The sequence below is a fragment of the Coregonus clupeaformis genome, chromosome 24 (assembly GCF_020615455.1).
Source record: "Coregonus clupeaformis isolate EN_2021a chromosome 24, ASM2061545v1, whole genome shotgun sequence".
NCBI classification, from domain to species: Eukaryota; Metazoa; Chordata; class Actinopteri; order Salmoniformes; family Salmonidae; genus Coregonus; species Coregonus clupeaformis.
Window position 1 is genome coordinate 18,832,615 of NC_059215.1, and position 22,248 is coordinate 18,854,862.

A 22,248-nucleotide genomic window follows, 5' to 3' on the forward strand; every position below is an offset into this window, starting at 1 on the left:
ACCGCACCAGCATATGGTCACACAAGGGGTCTGAGGATCTCATCTCGGTACCTAATGGCAGTCAGGCTACCTCTGGCGAGCACATGGAGGGCTGTGCGGTCACCCAAAGAAATGCCACCCCACACCATGACTGACCCACCGCCAAACCGGTCATGCTGGAGGATGTTGCAGGCAGCAGAACGTTCTCCACGGTGTCTCCAGACTCTGTCACGTGCTCAGTGTGAACCTGCTTTCATCTGTGAAGAGCACAGGGCGCCAGTGGCGAATTTGCCAATCTTGGTGTTCTCTGGCAAATGCCAAATGTCCTGCACGGTGTTGGGCTGTAAGCACAACCCCCACCTGTGGACGTCAGGCCCTCATACCACCCTCATGGAGTCTGTTTCTGACCGTTTGAGTAGACACATGCACATTTGTGGCCTGCTGGAGGTCATTTTGCAGGGCTCTGACAGTGCTCCTCCTGCTCCTCCTTGCACAAAGGCGGAGGTAGCAGTCCTGCTGCTGGGTTGTTGGCCTCCTCCACGTCTCCTGATGTACTGGCCTGTCTCCTGGTAGCGCCTCCATGCTCTGGACACTACGCTGACAGAGACAGCAAACCTTCTTGCCACAGCTCGCATTGATGTGCCATCCTGGATGAGCTGCACTACCTGAGCCACTTGTGTGGGTTGTAGACTCCGTCTCATGCTACCACTAGAGTGAAAGCACCGCCAGCATTCAAAAGTGACCAAAACATCAGCCAGGAAGCATAGGAACTGAGAAGTGGTCTGTGGTCACCACCTGCAAAACCAGTCCTTTATTGGGGGTGTCTTGCTAATTGCCTATAATTTCCACCTGTTATCTATTCCATTTGCACAACAGCATGTGAAATGTATTGTCAACCAGTGTTGCTTCCTAAGTGGACAGTTTGATTTCACAGAAGTGTGATTGACTTGGAGTTACATTGTGTTGTTTAAGTGTTCCCTTTATTTTTTTGAGCAGTGTATATTTCCACACAAATCAAATAATGAGAATCGAAGAAAAAAAACTGAAAATGAACTAACACTAAAATGACAGCTCTCTCTAACCATACACTACCAGTCAAAAGTTTTAGAACACCTACTCAATCAAGGGTTTTTCTTAATTTTTACTATTTTCTACATTGTAGAATAGTGAAGACATCAAAACTATGTAATAACACATATGGAATCATGTAGTAACCAAATAAGTGTTAAACAAATCAAAATATATTTTATATTTGAGATTCTTCATATAGCCACCCTTTGCCTTGATGACAGCTTTGCACACTCTTGGCATTTTTGGTTACAACACGATTTCATGTGTTATTTCATACTTTTGATGTCTTCACTATTATTCTACAATGTAAAAAATAGTAAAAATAATGAAAATCCCTTGAATGAGTAGGTGTTCTAAAACGTTTGACCAGTAGTCTACATACACATATTGCAAAGGCTTTCACAACACAATTGGCTTTTTTAAAAATTATGCAAACAAAAAAATAACACGACCACCAGAGTTGTGGTGAATTCCTTTTTCTTTAGGTTAGGGTGAATACCTTTTTCTTAAAATCTTTCAGTTTACTGCCTAAATTCAAATGAAATTGACCCCAACCCTGGGGACGACTAGCTAGTGGATAGGCCTAGGCCTATACGTCAACGCCATGCACTGCATTGATCTAAGACTTCAGTGTCATTTTAAGAACACAAGCTGCCTACAGCCACATAGGGAGTCGAGACCCGCAAGTGCAAACCGACCCTGGCCCGCTGTCCAAAATGACCTTTCTGAAGGAAAGAAAACTTTTTAAATGGCAACAACGGTCAACTTGGAACCTGAGAAGAATATCAATGTTTTTAACTTGAGTGTTTTGAAGGTGGCATTCAAACATGTTACAGAGCCAATGCAGTACGAGAGAGTAGGAGGTCTAGCCTAGTGCTAAGTAGTGCTGGTTTTAAGCTAGTTCGCTCTGCTTTTTTGGCTGAAGTGGGAGACCAGGAGATAAGGTCATTGGATACCATATCCGATATGTGACAAACCATGGCAGAATTCCAAAAACTGTCCCGAGAAACTTCTCAGAGAAATCATGAAAATACACAGAGGTACACACAAACATCCATATCCAGATGACTACTATCCAATTAAGGGAAACGTATAATAAATCCAAAACAGTATTCCTGTTCTTCTTCTCCATGTTCACCATAGGTGCCATTTCTTCGGCAATGATGAGTGCAGAGTACGACAGAATGAACGAGTGTCCTGAGATGGCATAGCCATCCCATTGACCCCCAGCCTTCCTGCAACTCCACTTTGAGGTGATTTCATCATGATGAGGGACTTGATCCATGGCTTCAGGTTCAGGAACGTGACATGTACCTGTGGTACCTTCGATGTAGGAAAAAGCCTCGGTGAAGGTGTACCAAATGGCTGTGGCCACCACCAATGAGCTCAGTCGCCGGAGGGCAAAGGTCAACCTCTTGTATGATGTGAAGAGGATGAACGGGGTCAACAGCAGCAAGGTCCAGCCCCAGGACACTTTGACAAAATACCTGGAAGAGATATAGGAAGTGGTCATGTAGGTAGCACTGGTACACACAGTTGAGAACCAGACTGCAGGTGTCGGTAAATACATAGCAACAGGCTATAAACACTCTGGCTGACATGTGTCTAACGTGAGCCTAGAAGAGGAATTTGGTAAGTGGTTGTTGTAGCTAGCTATCTTAGCCCCATGTCGCTCCGTCTTGACAATGTTAAGATGGTGCGTCAGCCCAACACACCATCGCGGGCACACTGCCTGCCCTCCAGGACATCTACAGCACCCGGTGTCACTGGAAGGCCAAGCAGATCAAGGACCTCAGCCACCCGAGCCACACCCTGTTCATCCTGCTACAACCGAGACTGTTAAACAGCTTCTATCCCCAGGCCATTAGACTGTTAAACAACCACCACTAGATGGCCTCCGTCCAGTACCCTGCCCTATACCCGACTTTGCCCCTTAGTCACAGTCACTAGCCGGCTACCACCGGTTACTCTAGCCGGCACCTTAGGGACTGCTGACCTATGTACATATTAATTGAACACTGGTCACTTTAACAATGTTTACATGGTTTTTATATATCTACTGCTGTGCTCAATGTTTTATTATTGTGTGCTTGTTTGACATTTACTGCATAGATTGATAGGAACATACTACCCCATTAATAGATGCTAAATGCTTTAGTTCCTATTAACAATAGTATCTTCTGACCGGGAGAGCCCCTGCACTTAGAGGACTTCACAGGTCCAACAGAACCGAAATTCCAAGATCCAACCCGGGTCCTAAATTCTGACTGCCTCAGATCTGGGTCGGGTCTGATATAATTGCCAAGAGTTTCAGGTATGAGCAATTAAAATTGATTTACCGACTGGACCCGATTGGCCCTGTCCTCTGTTAATTTCATGTGTGTGAGTTGATAAGAACTGCGTGAGCTTGTTATCTGTGTCAGCCATTTGGAACACAATAAAACGTATTGCTCACGTCACGAGAGAGAGAGAGAGAGCGGAGCCTTGGCTACTATTGATAGTGAAGACAGAGGCCTTTTTCATTGAAGTAAAAGAAGGAGAAAGAGTAGAGTGGAATGTCCTCAGGGACAAGTTTTAGTGGACAAAGATAAGAACATTGGTGTGGCCAAATGGACTGTGTGCGCAACTCGCTATTCAGGTTTGATGCAATTTTCTAACTTTATTTATTTTTGTATTAATTAATTAATTATTCTGATTATTATTGTTATTATTCTGATTATTATTATTATTGTTGTTGTTATTATTACGGGCCTATTCAAGAATCTAAACCAGTTCTTTATATATGCAAAAAGTGTGTCACTTTGTTGATACATTTTTGTTGGCTAAATTAAGTTCGAACTGTCTTTAATTTTGTGCTATATTAGTTAGAGATAGGTTAAAAATAGGTCTGTTGTAAAATAAATAGAATTAGCCTATTGCTGTCATTTGTTGGGTAGGTAGGCACTCGCCTTTGTTGGTAATTTTTCCAATATAAGCCTGTTCAAAACTTTTGTGAAGGTTTAAACCAGTTGTTTAAAAATAGGCTATGCAACAAGTGTTTTGTTTTATTCTGTTGAGTCATTTTCTTTGGCCAAATTAAGTTCATGTTGTGTTTGCCACAATATAATACAATTACTAGTAGGCCTATAGGGCTACTCGCACTCAAACCATGAAAAGGAAAAACCAAAGAGGGCGAGATGCAAAACTTAATTTAATGCTGCAATATAATAGCCTGTTCGTATTTTCCCTATAAACAATGACTTGACTTAGGCCTACTTTTGATATTATCCTAATAAAGTTACAAAACTTTTGATGGTTTGGTATCACTAATATTAGGCTTAGTTTTGCAGGCCTATAAAGGCAATGCGCACCAGCGTTCCAAATGTTTTAGGCATACCAGAGTTACTCCTTTACACTTACAATATAATGCTCATCAGCTATAAGTAGCTGGCTAGCTAACTGACAAACACAGACATTTGGCGTTAAGTAGCCTATCGGTTAGAGCGTTTGGCCAGTAACCGAAAGGTCACGGTTTCAAATATCCCCAAGCCAACTAGGGGTGAACGACTCCAGGATTTGGAGTCGACTCTGACTCCTGTGGTTGGAGTCAACTCTTCCTCGACCAAAACGGCTGCGCACATGTACACACCACATCATTATTGAGACTAGGAAGACTAATTTTGCGTTATAGAAAGGACTGTCATGAGTCTGACGCTTCCCATTTGCTCTTCAATTTAGCCTATAAAAGGCCTATTTTGTTTGAATATAGAAGGTGATGTGTAGGAACTAGAATATTGTGGTGATATTTCTGCTGTGCGCAGCCTTGACAGATCCCATAGGATGATGCGGCTCACTCTATGCCGATAAGCCTATTCTTTGCCATGTTATATAGCCTTATTTGGACGGGACTAGTATTAGAGGCGTTGGTTATGTAATTATTATCTAAGCATGTGCGTTATTCCAGAGGACGATTCACACTGGATTTGTTTTTCCAAACTGCCCCATTTTCCATTTAATTTCCATTTTATGACGGAAGCCTGGAGGTTTTTATTCTAAGCCTGAAGGTATTTCAACGTCGTGTGTCTAGATGATAATAGGCTCCACTGATAACGCGTGCTTGGCTGCCAAATGTAGCCTATAGTTGTCCCCGCAATATTTAAAGCTGCAATATGTCACTTTTTGGGCGACCCCGACCAAATTCACATAGAAATCTGAGTTTATAGATCGGTCATTCTCATTGAATGCAAGTCTAAGAAGCGGTAGATCTGTTCTATGTGCGATATTTCTATGCTTTCCGTTCTTAAGTTTAATTTTTGCATCTTTTACTTTCAGTTTTGTACACCAGCTTCAAACAACTGAAAATACAATATTTGTGTTTATGGAAAATATGTTTCACAGCGGTTTAGATGGTACAATGACTCTCTACGTGCTTGTTTTGTCACATAAACTGAAATTAGGCTAACTATTAGAATTTTAGCATGATGACACTAATTCAAATTCTGCATAGTGCAGAATTTGAATTAGTGTCATCATGGTATTTTAGCGATCCATGGTAGAAGTCCTTCCTAATATAAATGCACCCCGATACAGCTGATTTGAGCTGCTGAACAGTATTTGCACTTGAGATGCGTGTATGGATGAGAAACTGAACTTGCCATTTCCAAAAAAATTTACGGGGATGCCCTGCTTTGCGATCTATTGCTTTAGGACACCAACAGCCAGCCAGGGTGTCCATTAGGGCCTAATTAATATGACGCATTTGGCGATGTTCAACTTCAATCCACTGGCACTATGTATTATAGCTTAGCCATACTCATTGATAGCCTAATCTATAGTTTAATATACTTTGGTGAATTTACAAGGCACTGCAAGACAAGACATTGCGAGATACAGATTATCAAGATATATAGCCTATGCTCACGGTTCTGACTGTCTGTCTACCTGCCACTCCTCTCTCTCCCTTCCTGGCTCACCTGCTCTTTCTCTTTTCTATGAAATATGTGTGTGTGTTCAGTCACAGAGTTTCTAAAATCGCAACATTGCAAGACTTCTGGGAACGCTTGCGAAACAGACCAAACGGACCAGGCCGAGGTTTGAGAAGTCAATGACAGAGGTAAAAAAAAAAGTATTCCCTAGTTGTTCATTTTCTTGAAATCTGAAGGCACAACCTAGAGTCGGGCCAATGTCTTAAGTAGTTGAACATGTTATTACTCCAACTTCGTGAAAGTGACAAACTGACACCTTTTCATTTTTGTCAAAAACAACTTTATATCAAAGGAGTGCCTTTGATTTGACAGCCTGCACATGCGCAGTTTGGCGTGAGATGACTGTTAGACCCGATGATGTGTTTCTATGCATGAGCTTAGCTAGCCAACGTTGCCATGACATCGCCTACAGGCATGATCTGGGATTTTTATTGGCGAAGCAGATTTATCCTATCTTCATACTATACTGTCTTTGGTTCAGTCTTCAGTCTGTTGCGTGTAGAATATTTCAGCCTACTCATTGATAGCCCCTACTTTAGTGAATTTGAGAGACATTGCAAGCCGAGAAATTGCGAGATAGGCTATCGCAATGCTGTAGGCTATACATATTTTGATTATCGCACAGTTCTGACTGTCTGCCTGGTGGCCGACCTGCCTACCTATGCCTGGCTGTGCCCCTCTCTCCCTCTCTCTGAATCTTAGGAGTTTCCGTTACTTGATATTCAGATATGGGAGTCGACGGGCAAGGAGATGAGGAATCGATTATTTTGGAGTCGACCCCCCCACTAGAGCCGACAAGGTAAAAAAATCTGTTGATGTGCCATTGGGCAAGGCACTTAAACCAAATATGTTTTATAACTAACCCAAGATAGACCAGAGCCTGTCATTTCCAATGGGAGCAAATGAATCATAGTTGGCAGAACACGTATGGAAGTGGGATGAGCCAAGCACAAGCTAGTGAGATCCTATTGGCGCGTTTTTGCATTTATTTGATTATTTCCATCAGGGAACGCCTACTCTGTGAAGTGCACGTGTGTAATAACTCAATTCGCCCTTGCACTCCTAAACAACGCAATCTTTTTTTACAACTTTGGCAAAGGGTAAATTCTACAAAACGCTGTCCACTCTGTTTGTTACAGATTGTAGTTTGGAAAACAGAAAACTGTATGGAGATAAAATGTTTAATCGGTGAGAAAATTAGTAGAATGTCGGACAAAATCCATCTCGCTCCATCTTTTTTTTTTTGTCATTTAGCAGACGTTCTTATCCAGAGCGACTTACAGTTAGTGAGTGCATACATTTTCATACTGGTCCCCCGTGGGAATCGAACCCACAACCCTGGCGCTGCAAGAGCCATGCTCTACCAACTGAGCTACACGGGACATCTTCTCCCACTGGGCATCCTCTAATCACCATATTTGGTAGTGAGTGGAAACGCCAACCAGATGCTTCACATTTATACATCTGGTGAAATATCTGGCTCATTGTTCTGTGGTAGCACCACGGCCGGCCCGCTTCTTAGGCAGGATTAGGCAGCCGCCTATAGCGGAAGATTGACGAGGGCGGCATTTACCCAACCTCCAACATCAACACATAAAACGCCACATAATTCTGCCCCAAAACAATGACAATTTCTCTCAACCAGTGGCATAAGGGCTTTTTAGGTGAGCGTTGATGCCGCCCTGTGATAAGCAGTGCCCACTTTGTCAAAGGCAGTGGCTCAAAATATTTTGCTTGTCCATTCCCAGCACGCCTCTCCAGGGTGCTGTTGGGGAGACGCTCCACCAACGTTCCGTCAAGTTTTTTGGTTGTTGCATAAATCATGTAGCAGATATAGGATATGGTAGAAAGAGTATGTGGCATTTTCTGTATCAGGCTGGAGATAAAATGTATAACAATGTAATGAAACGGACACTTTTTACATCATGCATGTTTCTCCGATCAAAAAGCCTAACCTAAATGGTGCCCAATCAAATAAAAAATCATGTTAACAACATATCCTAAAATCAGGACAGGTCAAAGTAAAATGGATAATATGGAATGGACAATCACAACAGTTGTCCAGGAGTTTCACCCCATTGTCATGATCAGTGGTTTCAAGTTTGTATCTGTCCATTTTTGACAAGCTGATCATATCAAAAAATATGTAAACACATTGAAAAATAGGCTCATGATAACTCCTGATAAAATTGGGTAGCTGGGTAGTATGAAAAAAGTATTAAAGTGTATGCACTCACTACTGTAAGTCGCTCTGGATAAGAGCGTCTGCTAAATGACTAAAAATTGAGAAAAAATATATAAATAATGTAGCTGATATTCAGAGCTTCAATAGCCAAATTGATTAGTCACAGGAATCAGGACTAATAAAGCCAATGCAATGGCCTGTTTTCCAAACGGTAGGCTTACCACATGGATGGGCATTCATAACATTCAATTTCTGGCAACACTGTAGCCCAGTCCGGTCCGGACCAAATCTGAACCAATCATAAACGTCTATGTTTAGTTCAGATTTTGTCAGGTCCAGCCTTGATTTGGCCCAAACATAGACGTTTATAAATTATGTATTTTCTACTTTCATTCAGTAAGCTATAAAAATAAAGAGAGTCCCACACTCCATATGTATAACCTCCCAGAACCAACATCTGGAAAATAAGTATTTTCGACATCTGGAAAATAAGTATTTTCAACTTTCATTCAGAACCGAAAATGAACCTGATTTCAACGTCCTGGAAAGTATGTATTTTAAAACGAACGGAAAATACATATTTTCACCTTTCATTCATAACCTAAACTGAACCTAACTTCAACCTCTGGAAAATACTGTAATGAAACAGGCAGGGAGCAGGTCTCGAACCCTCAACCTTCTAGCCCGAAGTCCAGTGCGCCATCGACTGTGCCCCAAAAGCATGCTCCCGTGGCAGAGTCGATATCCGCGCTTATAAACCCAGGGTCGTTACAATACGTATTTTAGACGTACTTCCAACGTCATTTTGCTTACTGGGACTATTCTAGTTTTGAGTGGGTGGCAGAATGTCAAGGATCGGCCCTGGGTACTACTATGGCTGACCCTGTAAAAACAACACATTTCACTGCACCTATCCAGTGTATTTGACAATAAAACATACATATACATATATATAATACACACACACACACACAGTGGGGAGAACAAGTATTTGATACACTGCCGATTTTGCAGGTTTTCCTACTTACAAAGCATGTAGAGGTCTGTAATTTTTATCATAGGTACACTTCAACTGTGAGAGACGGAATCTAAAACAAAAATCCAGAAAATCACATTCTATGATTTTTAAGTAATTCATTTGCATTTTATTGCATGACATAAGTATTTGATACATCAGAAAAGCAGAACTTAATATTTGGTACAGAAACCTTTGTTTGCAATTACAGAGATCATACGTTTCCTGTAGGTCTTGACCAGGTTTGCACACACTGCAGCAGGGATTTTGGCCCACTCCTCCATACAGACCTTCTCCAGATCCTTCAGGTTTCGGGGCTGTCGCTGGGCAATACGGACTTTCAGCTCCCTCCAAAGATTTTCTATTGGGTTCAGGTCTGGACACTGGCTAGGCCACTCCAGGACCTTGATGCTTCTTACGGAGCCACTCCTTAGTTGCCCTGGCTGTGTGTTTCGGGTCGTTGTCATGCTGGAAGACCCAGCCACGACCCATCTTCAATGCTCTTACTGAGGGAAGGAGGTTGTTGGCCAAGATCTTGCGATACATGGCCCCATCCATCCTCCCCTCAATACGGTGCAGTCGTCCTGTCCCCTTTGCAGACAAGCATCCCCAAAGAATGATGTTTCCACCTCCATGCTTTACGGTTGGGATGGTGTTCTTGGGGTTGTACTCATCCTTCTTCCTCCAAACACGGCGAGTGGAGTTTAGACCAAAAAGCTATATTTTTGTCTCATCAGACCACATGACCTTCTCCCATTCCTCCTCTGGATCATCCAGATGGTCATTGGCAAACTTCAGACGGGCCTGGACATGCGCTGGCTTGAGCAGGGGGACCTTGCGTGCGCTGCAGGATTTTAATCCATGACGGCATATTGTGTTACTAATGGTTTTCTTTGAGACTGTGGTCCCAGCTCTCTTCAGGTCATTGACCAGGTCCTGCCGTGTAGTTCTGGGCTGATCCCTCACCTTCCTCATGATCATTGATGCCCCACGAGGTGAGATCTTGCATGGAGCCCCAGACCGAGGTTGATTGACCGTCATCTTGAACTTCTTCTATTTTCTAATAATTGGGCCAACAGATGTTGTCTTCTCACCAAGCTGCTTGCCTATTGTCCTGTAGCCCATCCCAGCCTTGTGCAGGTCTACAATTTTATCCCTGATGTCCTTACACAGCTCTCTGGTCTAGGCCATTGTGGAGAGGTTGGAGTCTGTTTGATTGAGTGTTTGGACAGGTGTCTTTTATACAGGTAACGAGTTCAAACAGGTGCAGTTAATACAGGTAATGAGTGGAGAACAGGAGGGCTTCTTAAAGAAAACTAACAGGTCTGTGAGAGCCGGAATTCTTACTGGTTGGTAGGTGATCAAATACTTATGTCATGCAATAAAATGCAAATTAATTACTTAAAAATCATACAATGTGATTTTCTGGATTTTTGTTTTAGATTCCGTCTCTCACAGTTGAAGTGTACCTATGATAAATATTACAGACCTCTACATGCTTTGTAAGTAGGAAAACCTGCAAAATCGGCAGTGTATCAAATACTTGTTCTCCCCACTGTAGGTACACTTAAAAAAATATAGCTTTTTGGTCTAAACTCCACTCGCCGTGTTTGGAGGAAGAAGGATGAGTACAACCCCAAGAACACCATCCCAACCGTAAAGCATGGAGGTGGAAACATCATTCTTTGGGGATGCTTGTCTGCAAAGGGGACAGGACGACTGCACCGTATTGAGGGGAGGATGGATGGGGCCATGTATCGCAAGATCTTGGCCAACAACCTCCTTCCCTCAGTAAGAGCATTGAAGATGGGTCGTGGCTGGGTCTTCCAGCATGACAACGACCCGAAACACACAGCCAGGGCAACTAAGGAGTGGCTCCGTAAGAAGCATCAAGGTCCTGGAGTGGCCTAGCCAGTGTCCAGACCTGAACCCAATAGAAAATCTTTGGAGGGAGCTGAAAGTCCGTATTGCCCAGCGACAGCCCCGAAACCTGAAGGATCTGGAGAAGGTCTGTATGGAGGAGTGGGCCAAAATCCCTGCTGCAGTGTGTGCAAACCTGGTCAAGACCTACAGGAAACGTATGATCTCTGTAATTGCAAACAAAGGTTTCTGTACCAAATATTAAGTTCTGCTTTTCTGATGTATCAAATACTTATGTCATGCAATAAAATGCAAATGAATTACTTAAAAATCATAGAATGTGATTTTCTGGATTTTTGTTTTAGATTCCGTCTCTCACAGTTGAAGTGTACCTATGATAAAAATTACAGACCTCTACATGCTTTGTAAGTAGGAAAACCTGCAAAATCGGCAGTGTATCAAATACTTGTTCTCCCCACTATATATACAGTGGGGAAAAAAAGTATTTAGTCAGCCACCAATTGTGCAAGTTCTCCCACTTAAAAAGATGAGAGAGGCCTGTAATTTTCATCGTAGGTACACGTCAACTATGACAGACGAAATGAGAAAAGAAAATCCAGAAAATCAAATTGTAGGATTTTTTATGAATTTATTTGCAAATTATGGTGGAAAATAAGTATTTGGTCAATAACAACAGTTTCTCAATACTTTGTTATATACCCTTTGTTGGCAATGACACAGGTCAAACGTTTTCTGTAAGTCTTCACAAGGTTTTCACACACTGTTGCTGCTATTTTGGCCCATTCCTCCATGCAGATCTCCTCTAGAGCAGTGATGTTTTGGGGCTGTCGCTGGGCAACACGGACTTTCAATTCCCTCCAAAGATTTTCTATGGGGTTGAGATCTGGGGACTGGCTAGGCCACTCCAGGACCTTGAAATGCTTCTTACGAAGCCACTCCTTCGTTGCCCGGGCGGTGTGTTTGGGATCATTGTCATGCTGAAAGACCCAGCCACGTTTCATCTTCAATGCCCTTGCTGATGGAAGGAGGTTTTCACTCAAAATCTCATGATACATGGCCCCATTCATTCTTTCCTTTATACGGATCAGTCGTCCTGGTCCCTTTGCAGAAAAACAGCCCCAAAGCATGATGTTTCCACCCCGATGCTTCACAGTAGGTATGGTGTTCTTTGGATGCAACTCAGCATTCTTTGTCCTCCAAACACGACGAGTTGAGTTTTTACCAAAAAGTTATATTTTGGTTTCATCTGACCATATGACATTCTCCCAATCCTCTTCTGGATCATCCAAATGCACTCTAGCAAACTTCAGACGGGCCTGGACATGTACTGGCTTAAGCAAGGGGACACGTCTAGCACTGCAGGATTTGAGTCCCTGGCGGCGTAGTGTGTTACTGATGGTAGGCTTTGTTACTTTGGTCCCAGCTCTCTGCAGGTCATTCACTAGGTCCCCCTGTGTGGTTCTGTGATTTTTGCTCACCATTCTTGTGATAATTTTGACCCCACGGGGTGAGATCTTGCGTGGAGCCCCAGATCGAGGGAGATTATCAGTGGTCTTGTATGTCTTCCATTTCCTAATAATTGCTCCCACAGTTGATTTCTTCAAACCAAGCTGCTTACCTATTGCAGATTCAGTCTTCCCAGCCTGGTGCAGGTCTACAATTTTGTTTCTGGTGTTCTTTGACAGCTCTTTGGTCTTGGCCATAGTGGAGTTTGGAGTGTGACTGGTTGAGGTTGTGGACAGGTGTCTTTTATACTGATAACAAGTTCAAACAGGTGCCATTAATACAGGTAACAAGTGGAGGACAGAGGAGCCTCTTAAAGAAGAAGTTACAGGTCTGTGAGAGCCAGAAATATTGCTTGTTTGTAGGTGACCAAATACATATTTTCCACCATAATTTGCAAATAAATTCATTAAAAATCCTACAATGTGATTTTCTGATTTTTTTTTCTCAATTTGTCTGTCATAGTTGACGTGTACCTATGATGAAAATTACAGGCCTCTCTCATCTTTTTAAGTGGGAGAACATGCACAATTGGTGGCTGACTAAATACTTTTTTTCCCCACTGTATATATATATATATATATATACAGTATCTCACAAAAGTGAGTACACCCCTCACATTTTTTTACATATGAGTATATCTTTTCATGTGACAACACTGAAGAAATGACACTTTGCTACAATGTAAAGTAGTGAGTGTACAGCTTGTATAACAGTGTAAATTTGCTGTCCCCTCAAAATAACTCAACACACAGCCATGAATGTCTAAACCGCTGGCAACAAAAGTGAGTACACCCCTAAGTGAAAATGTCCAAATTGGGCCCAATTAGCCATTTTCCCTCCCCGGTGTCACGTGACTCATTAGTGTTACAAGGTCTCAGGTGTGAATGGGGAGCAGTTGTGTTAAATTTGGTGTCATCGCTCTCACACTCCCTCATACTGGTCACTGGAAGTTCAACATGGCACCTCATGGCAAAGAACTCTGTGAGGATCTGAAAAAAAGAATTGTTGCTCTACATAAAGATGGCCTGGCCTATAAGAAGATTGCCAAGACCCTGAAACTGAGCTGCAGCACGGTGGCCAAGACCATACAGCGGTTTAACAGGACAGGTTCCACTCAGAACAGGCCTCGCCATGGTCGACCAAAGAAGTTGAGTGCACGTGCTCAGCGTCATATCCAGAGGTTGTCTTTGGGAAATAGACGTATGAGTGCTGCCAGCATTGCTGCAGAGGTTGAAGGGGTGGGGGGTAAGCCTGTCAGTGCTCAGACCATACGCCGCACACTGCATCAAATTGGTCTGCATGGCTGTCGTCCCAGAAGGAAGCATCTTCTAAAGATGATGCACAAGAAAGCCCGCAAACAGTTTGCTGAAGACAAGCAGACTAAGGACATGGGTTACTGGAACCATGTCCTGTGGTCTGATGAGACCAAAATAAACGTATTTGGTTCAGATGGTGTCAAGCGTGTGTGGTGGCAACCAGGTGAGGAGTACAAAGACAAGTGTGTCTTGCCTACAGTCAAGCATGGTGGTGGAAGTGTCATGGTCTGGGGCTGCATGACTGCTGCCGGCACTGGGGAGCTACAGTTCATTGAGGGAACCATGAATGCCAACATGTACTGTGACATACTGAAGCAGAGCATGATCCCCTCCCTTCAGAGACTGGGCCGCAGGGCAGTATCCCACAGACGACCACTGCCTTGCTAAAGAAGCTGAGGGTAAAGGTGATGGACTGGCCAAGCATGTCTACAGACCTAAACCCTATTGAGCATCTGTGGGGCATCCTCAAACGGAAGGTGGAGGAGTGCAAGGTCTCTAACATCCACCAGCTCCGTGATGTCGTCATGGAGGAGTGGAAGAGGACTCCAGTGGTAACCTGTGAAGCTCTGGTGAACTCCATGCCCAAGAGGGTTAAGGCAGTGCTGGAAAATGTTGGCCACACAAAATATTGACACTATGGGCCCAATTTAGACATTTTCACTTAGGGGTGTACTCACTTTTGTTGCCAGCCGTTTAGACATTAATGGCTGTGTGTTGTGTTAGTGAGGGGACAGCACATTTACACTGTTATACAAGCTGTACACTCACTACTTTACATTGTAACAAAGTGTCATTTCTTCAGTGTTGTCATATGAAAAGATATACTCAAATATTTACAAAAATGTGAGGGGTGTACTCACTTGTGTGAGATACTATGTCTGTGTATATATATATATATATATATATATATATATATATATATATATATATATATATATATATATACACACATACACACTTTTTTAAAATTATTATTTTTACTCATTGCTGTGCTCGAAAGGTTTTACAACTTCGCAAGCTAACTAGCTAGCTAGATAGGCTTCACCCCCAATGATTATCCAGCTGTCTAAATCAAACTGTCGTACGTGTGATTGTGGATAGCTAGCTTGCTAAATGGCTAACCGGTACTTACATATTGACAACATTTCTTCTGTTGCTGAAATATGTCTCCGGAACGATCTGTGTGTGCTTTACAACGGATCCCACTATTGAAATACCCAAGAAAATCAACGGCAATGAAAGACGGATATACCGTATCCTCCAAAGTGCCGCAAACTTGTTCACGATGACATCCACGGCTGCCATGTTGAAATGCGGAGACTTGGAAGAAGAATGGTCTGGGGATTGGTAGCTACATCGTGACATCAGCCCTCTCTAGCCAATGAACTCTGAGCGTTGCATTTCCGTGTTATGACAGGGGGAGCGTTCGTAAATTCAATCTGGAGTGCCAGAAACGCTCTGAGTACCATTTGGGCGTTCGTAAATTCAGAGCGTTGTCAGAATGTCGGTTCGTGCTCTTGGAGCGTTCAGAACGCACACTAGACGCTCTGGCCGAGGAGTAGGTTTGATCCGAGCGTTCTGGCCTCACAACAGCAGTCAAGCACCCATCTAACTGGCTAACGTTGGCTAGCTTGCTAGCTACTTCCAGACATATGAGAGAACACCTCACTCTGACTGTTTTACTTGCCCTAGCAGAGCTGGTTAGGCTGTTTTCATATTATCCAGAGCGTTGGTGACTGTAACTGTGCTGCTGGCAACATTTTAATTACGCTTTTTTGCCGACGTCTACTGACACCGGTCATATTCAACAGGTGTCGCGTCGAGCGTTCGTAAATTCGTCAGTTATTCTGTGCTCTGGCACACGCAGACGAGAGCGCTCACAAATCAAGTAGATAGCCAGAGTGAATTTACGAACACGCCCCCTGGGGATCGGTAGGTACATCGTGACATCAGCCCTCTCTAGCCAATGAACTCTGAGCGTTGCATTTCGGTGGTATGATAGGATGTCTTCTTCTCTGGAATGTTCCACGCGGTTATGCCTAGGTGGAATAGAGCAGCATTGGAAAAAAGTACATGATTGTCACACTTGAGTAAAAGTAAAGGTACCTTAGTAGAAAATGACTTAAGTAATCACCCAGTAAAAAATATTACTTGAGTAAAAGTTTTTGGTTTTAAATATACTTAAGTATCAAAAGTAAATGTATTTGCTAAAATATACTTAAGTATCAAAAGTAAATGTATTTGCTAAAATATACTTAAGTATCAAAAGTAAATGTATTTGCTAAAATATACTTAAGTATCAAAAGTAAAACTATAAATCATTTAAAATTCCTTATATTAAGCAAACCAGATGGCACATTTTTATAATTTTTTATAATTACAGATAGCCAGGGGGATACTCCAACACTCAGACATAATTTACAAACCGAAGCATTTGTGTTTAGTGAGTCTGCCAGATCAGAGGCAGTAGTGATTACCAGGGATGTTCTCTTGATAAGTGTGTGAATTTGACCATTTTCCTGTCCTGCTAAGCATGAACATTTTTACGAGTACTTTTGGGTGTCAGGGAAAATGTGTGGAGTAAGGAATGTAGTGAAGTAAAAGTTTTCAAAAAATATAAATAGTAAAGTAAAGTACAGAAACCCCCCAAAAACGACTTAAGTATTTTTATTTAAGTACTTTCCACCACTGGAATAGTTCTACGACCGGAAGTGACTTTTTCGTAACGGGTTAGGAGAATTTACGCAGCATGTTAGGAGAATTAACATTGCAGGTTAGGAGACTGAGGTTAAGGTTAGGAAAAGCGTTAGGGTTAGCGAAATTGCTCTCCTAACCTGCTACGAAAAGTCACTCCCGGTCGTAGATGTATGCCGGGTTCAAATACTAGTCGGAACTAGGAAACAATGAACTAGGAAACTAGGCTTCCCCCCCCAAAAAAACAAAGAAAAAAACATAAAATAATGTATCTTTTGTCTCTCTGTGTTTTCATAATTTTCCTTCAATTTGCAAGAGGCTGAATGTATCTCACTGGAGAAAGCATCCGAGCGAGCGAAACAGCTCTCCTCTGTCTCTGTATGTGTAGGCCATACACTGTTGCAGCCTGTAGCATTGAATGCAAGAGAAGCCAGTGAGCATTTGGCCACCCTTGATAAAAAAAGTATAAAATAATAGCCAATCAGCATTGAGATCAAATTATTGAGCTCAACTGTGAATGGTCCTGGCGCACCAAAAAAAAGTGTAAAGGGAAGCCAGTTTGGATTTGGCTTCACTCCTATCACATCGCATCAAGAGAAATGTCATTGACAGAAACAACTTGAATTGTTGCATCTTGTTGTGTTGCTGTCCTCCAGTGTCTAGCTAGCTAAAATGGGCCCTTTCCTAAATTAGCCATGGCTGGAGATAGGGGTTTGGACTTGTGGTTTTACTTAATTATCCGTACTGGCCAATGATTATAACGGCGATTCTGATCCAACCATAAATTCATACATTGTGCCCCTGGACTGAGAGGATGGAAGTTCAATATGTAGTTAGATGTAGAAGCCCAATGTTAACTAGCTAATGTTGCCCATGAAAGATTGTCAGTTTAACGAGCAAGCATTTTAGCCAGGTAGCCTAGGACAACAAAAAATAAAAGTGTGTACTGTATGACAGAGTCCTAGACCGTTTCATCAACATGAAAGAGAGGAGGCATTGGCGTCAAAAACTCCTGTTTTCTTTGCAACCTGCGGAAATAGTTGTTTAGTAGTCCAAAAATGTTGGAAACATTAACTCGCTTGACAATGCTGTAGGTCATGTAACAGTTTGTTACACGCAATATGCTTTGTGGACAGAGGTTGCTCTCCGGTTTTGTGATGAAACAAAGATGTGGTTGAATTTATTCTGCCACTGTGTCTTATTATTGTTTTTGGCCTTATACCTTGGCCTTGTCTTGGCCTTATACCTATATATCACGGTCGCAAGGAATATGAACTAACAGGTAATAGAGCAAACAACGAAATGATCACAACACATAGGTTGTAATATGGCTTTTTTTCTGGCTTGACTTCCCCAGTGAATTTACCCATCACTGCTTCTGGTTGCTAACTGGTTGTAGTTATACACATGCAGCGTTCAACTAATCAGCAAGTCGGAAATTTCAGATTTTACTAGTTCCGACTAGCACGTGAACGCAGCAAAATGCCATCCTAGGAACATACAGGGAAGGAACTGCCAAATGCGTCATAATACCCCGGAAGTAAAGCCGCACTGGGAGCCACATTTGAAAAGGAATACATTGAATACATGGAGCTGATGGTATTGGGGAGCTACACTATATATACACAAGTATGTGGACACCCCTTCAAATTTGTGGATTTGGCTATTTCAGCCTCACCCATTGCTGACGGATGTATAAAATCGAGCACACAGCCATGCAATATCCTTAGACAAACATTTGCAGTAGAATGGCCTTACTGAAGAGCTCAGTGACTTTCAATGTGGCACCGTCATAGTATGCCACCTTTCCAACAAGTCAGTTCGTCAAATTTCTGCCCTGCTAGAGCTGCCCCGGTCAACTATAACTGCTGTTATTGTGAAGTGGAAACGTCTAGGAGCAACAATGGCACAGCCGCGAAGTGGTAGGCCACACAAGCTCATAGAATGGGACTGCCGAGTGCTGAAGCGCGAAACGCGTAAAAATCGTCTGGAACTGACTACCGAGTTACAAACTGCCTCTGGAAGCAATGTCAGCACAAAAACTGTTTGTCGAGAGCTTCATGAAATGGGTTTCCATGGCCGAGCACCCGCACACAAGCCTAAGATCACCATGCGCAATGCCAAGCGTCGCCTGGAGTGGAGTAAAGCTCATAACCAAAAGTACAAATCATTCGGAAAGTATTCAGACCCTTTCACTTTTTCCAGGTTTCCTCGAGACGTGACGCTTGGCATTCAGGCCAAAGAGTTCAATCTTGGTTTCATCAGACCAGAGAATCTTGTTTCTCATGATCTGAAAGTCTTTAGGTGCCTTTTGGCAAACTCCAAGCGGGCTGTCATGTGCCTTTTACTGAGGAGTGGCTTCCATCTGTCCACTCTACCATAAAGGCCTTATTGGTGGAGTGCTGCAGAGATGGTTGCCCTTCTGGAAGTTTTTCCCATCTCCACAGACGAACTCTGGAGCTCTGTCAGAGTGATCATTGAGTTCTTGGTCACCTCCCTGACCAAGGCACTTCTCCCCCGATTGCTCAGTTTGGCCAGGCGCCAGCTCTAGGAAGAGTCTTGGTGGTTCCAAACTTCTTCCATTTAAGAATGATGGAGGCTACTGTGTTCTTGGGGACCTTCAATGCTGCCCAGATCTGTGCCTCAACACAATCCTGTCTCGGAGCTCTACGGACAATTCCTTCAACCTCATGGCTTGGTTTTTGCTCTGACCTGCACTGTCAACTGTGGGACCTTAAATAGACAGGCGTGTGCCTTTCCAAATCATGTCCAATCAATTGAATTTACCACAGGTCGACTCCAATCAAGTTGTAGAAACATCTGAAGGATGATCAATGGAAACAGGATGCACCTGAGCTCAATTTGGAATCTCATAGCAAAGGGTCTGAATACTTACGTAAATAAGGTATTTCTGGTTTTTATTTTTAATACATTTGCAACATTTTCGAAAAACCTGTTTTTACTTTGTCATTATGGGGTATTGTGTGTAGATTGTTGAGGATTTGTATTCATGTAATACATTTTAGAATAAGGCTGAAACGTAACAAAATGTGGAAAAAGTTGAGGGGTCTGAATACTTTCCGAATGCACTGTAGGCCTATGTAGCCTATACTGTAGATAGTCTATCTATATTTTAATGCACTCATCACAGTTTTCATTTGAAGCATAATTTTATCCTTCGCTTGTTTGTAACAATTGCAAAGACATTGGCGACTTTGTATTTATAGTCAACTTCGTTGTGAAGCTATCAGCGGTCACAGAGAGATCAACATCTTGGTTCTCTGTTTAGCAGAGATCTTCTGTGTATAAAGTGACTCGGTAGGGAAAAAACTAATCTAACAACGCTCTTAGCTGTTCTTTGTGTGGTCTGAGGCAGTCTTTAGTAACCATGGTTTTGGGAAACAGCTCAATTTAATGATGCTCCTACTAAGGTTCTAACGATGAACTTAGCCTTAAGATGCTTTTGGGAAACCAGGCCCTGATGCTTGACACCGCGACCTCTTTCATCCAAACAGGGCACTCAAGGAAGTCCAGAGTATGATCCCCACCACAGTTGCAACATTTTCTATTCACAGATTCTTCAATAAGATACAGTACTTCTCCCGTCTGCAAACTGAGACGTGGCCATATATTTTGCAATTCCCACACTGTAGTGGTTTGGACACAAATGCTCTCACCGCATACCTCACATATCCAAGCTTCACATTTGTAGGTAGAGTCTCCTCAAACAACAATAGTGATGATAGGCTTTTCTCCTTCTTTCCATTTACCATACGGGTCAGGCGACGTGAACTAACCACTCCTGGGATTTTCTGTATGAGGTACTCGTCATCTAGATCTAATGACACTCCAGATCAGGGGTGTCATGCACCGCAAAAATGTTCCATTCATTGTCACACACTTCACTTGCCACACTTTCAGATTCAAACAACATTTCCATGGACGCTGCCATTTTGGAACCATCGACTCCTCGGTGCTTCTCCAGTCCGGTCTCTCGCAGAAGGCTATCAACCATTGACGGTCATTCGTTCACCGTGACAGAATGTCATCATTGGTCCAGAATTATAAAACGGGTTGTTTGAATCCTTGGATGATGATTGGTTGATAGCAGGGAGTTATTCACAATAATTCCCTCAAAATGCCATGCCATAATGCCATAATTCCATTTCAAGTATCAATGCGCATCCAATGTCCCGCAGCCGAGGCAGGCATTCATAAACTTAATCTCCCCCAGGAAAAAGCTTCAAGAGATTATTTCCCCATGCTTCTTGCCTAGCATTTGTTTTTTGTTTTTTTTCGATCCCTACCGTGCCATGCATATGAACGTGACAAGATTTACAGCTTCTCTGAGCCAGGCGAGCTGAGGAGTATTTCTGTCTGTAATAAGGCCCTATTGTGGGGAAAAACTAATTCTGATTGGCTGGGATTGGCTCCCCAGTGGCTGGACCTGGCTCCCAAGTGGGTTGGCCTATGCCCTCCCAGGCCCACCCATGGCTGCCTGCGCCCCTGCCCAGTCATTAGGGTCTAATTAATTTATTTCAATTGACTGATTTCCTTCTATGAACTGTAACTCAGTAAAATCTTTGAAATCGTTGCATGTTGCATTTATATTTTTGTTCAGTATATAAACGCAGGTAAAACAAACAAAAATGCAGTTTGCTGTCATTTCAACTGCTTGATGTGATTGTGTGTAGTTGCCTAGCTATCCTCCATAACTAACGTTAGCGTTGTATTATTGACTTTATAATCAGCTGGTTTTTGCTTATTTATACATTATTTATTAAATTATTATTTATTGAATCAAATTTTGTCACGTGCCGAATACAAAAGGTATAGACCTTACCGTGAAATGCTTACTTACAAGCCCTTAACCAACAATGAAGTGTTAAGAAAATAGAGTTAAGAAAATATTTACTAAATAAACTAAAGTAAAAAATAAAAAAGTAACACAATAAAATAACAATAACGAGGCTATATACAAGGGGTACTGGTACCGAGTCAATGTGCCGGGGTACAGGTTAGTCGAGGTAATTTGTAACATGGAATGAATAGAATGAACAACTGGGTCAAAACATCTCAAAATAATTAATGACCAGCCTGTTTGGTTAGCAACTTCAGAACCTCATAACTAACAACTGGTGGAAGGATGAAATAAAACAAATTTACACATTAAAATAAATGTTTTAATGAAAACATGTCGTTAATCTTTTTAATGAAAACATGTCGTTAATCTTTTTCTCTAATGTTGGCAACCGCACATCGACACCATGCTGGCTTCATTCCACTTCACATACAGCAGGTTGCCTTCCCTCCTCCACCTTATGGATCCACTCTGGGATTTCATGGTCAGGGCATTTGTCTCGACGTGAGCAGGGTCATCAAGCACCAATTTTCTGCAATAATAAATCCTGGAACAGGTTTGGACTTTGAAATTGTCACAGTAGAGATGGTAACCAGTGCCCAAGTAGGAAGGCTGAATGACACTCATGACAGCGTCGTAGGCGTGTCCGTTGCCAGAGGAGAAGTTTGACTTTTTAGTGTACGCACTGAAGTCAATAGTTTAGCCATTGCTGGAGTCAGCCAACACCAAGAGCTTGAAGCCACACTTGACTAGCTTTGCCTTCATGCACTGAGGCT

General features: G+C 42.5%; 1 protein-coding gene across 1 annotated transcript; it reads right to left on the bottom strand.

The window, feature by feature from the left end:
• Positions 1–1,347: 1,347 nt before the first annotated feature.
• On the bottom strand, positions 1,348–15,490 carry LOC121537949 (acyl-coenzyme A diphosphatase FITM2). The gene is made up of 2 exons (XM_041845618.2): positions 15,050–15,490; positions 1,348–2,537 (listed from the first exon to the last, which is right to left on the bottom strand). The coding sequence occupies exons 1-2, from the start codon at positions 15,280–15,282 to the stop codon at positions 1,943–1,945; spliced, it is 828 nt and encodes a 275-aa protein (XP_041701552.1). The 5' UTR covers positions 15,283–15,490; the 3' UTR covers positions 1,348–1,942.
• Positions 15,491–22,248: the final 6,758 nt, after the last annotated feature.

Bases quoted from the DNA above. Each gene is read 5' to 3' on its own strand.
- LOC121537949 (XM_041845618.2), bottom strand. From the start codon at position 15,282: ATGTCACGATGTAGCTACCAATCCCCAGACCATTCTTCTTCCAAGTCT. The intron at 2,538-15,049 runs GTAAGTACCGGT...TATCTCTTCCAG, and splicing joins AGAAGAAATGTTGTCAATAT to GTATTTTGTCAAAGTGTCCT.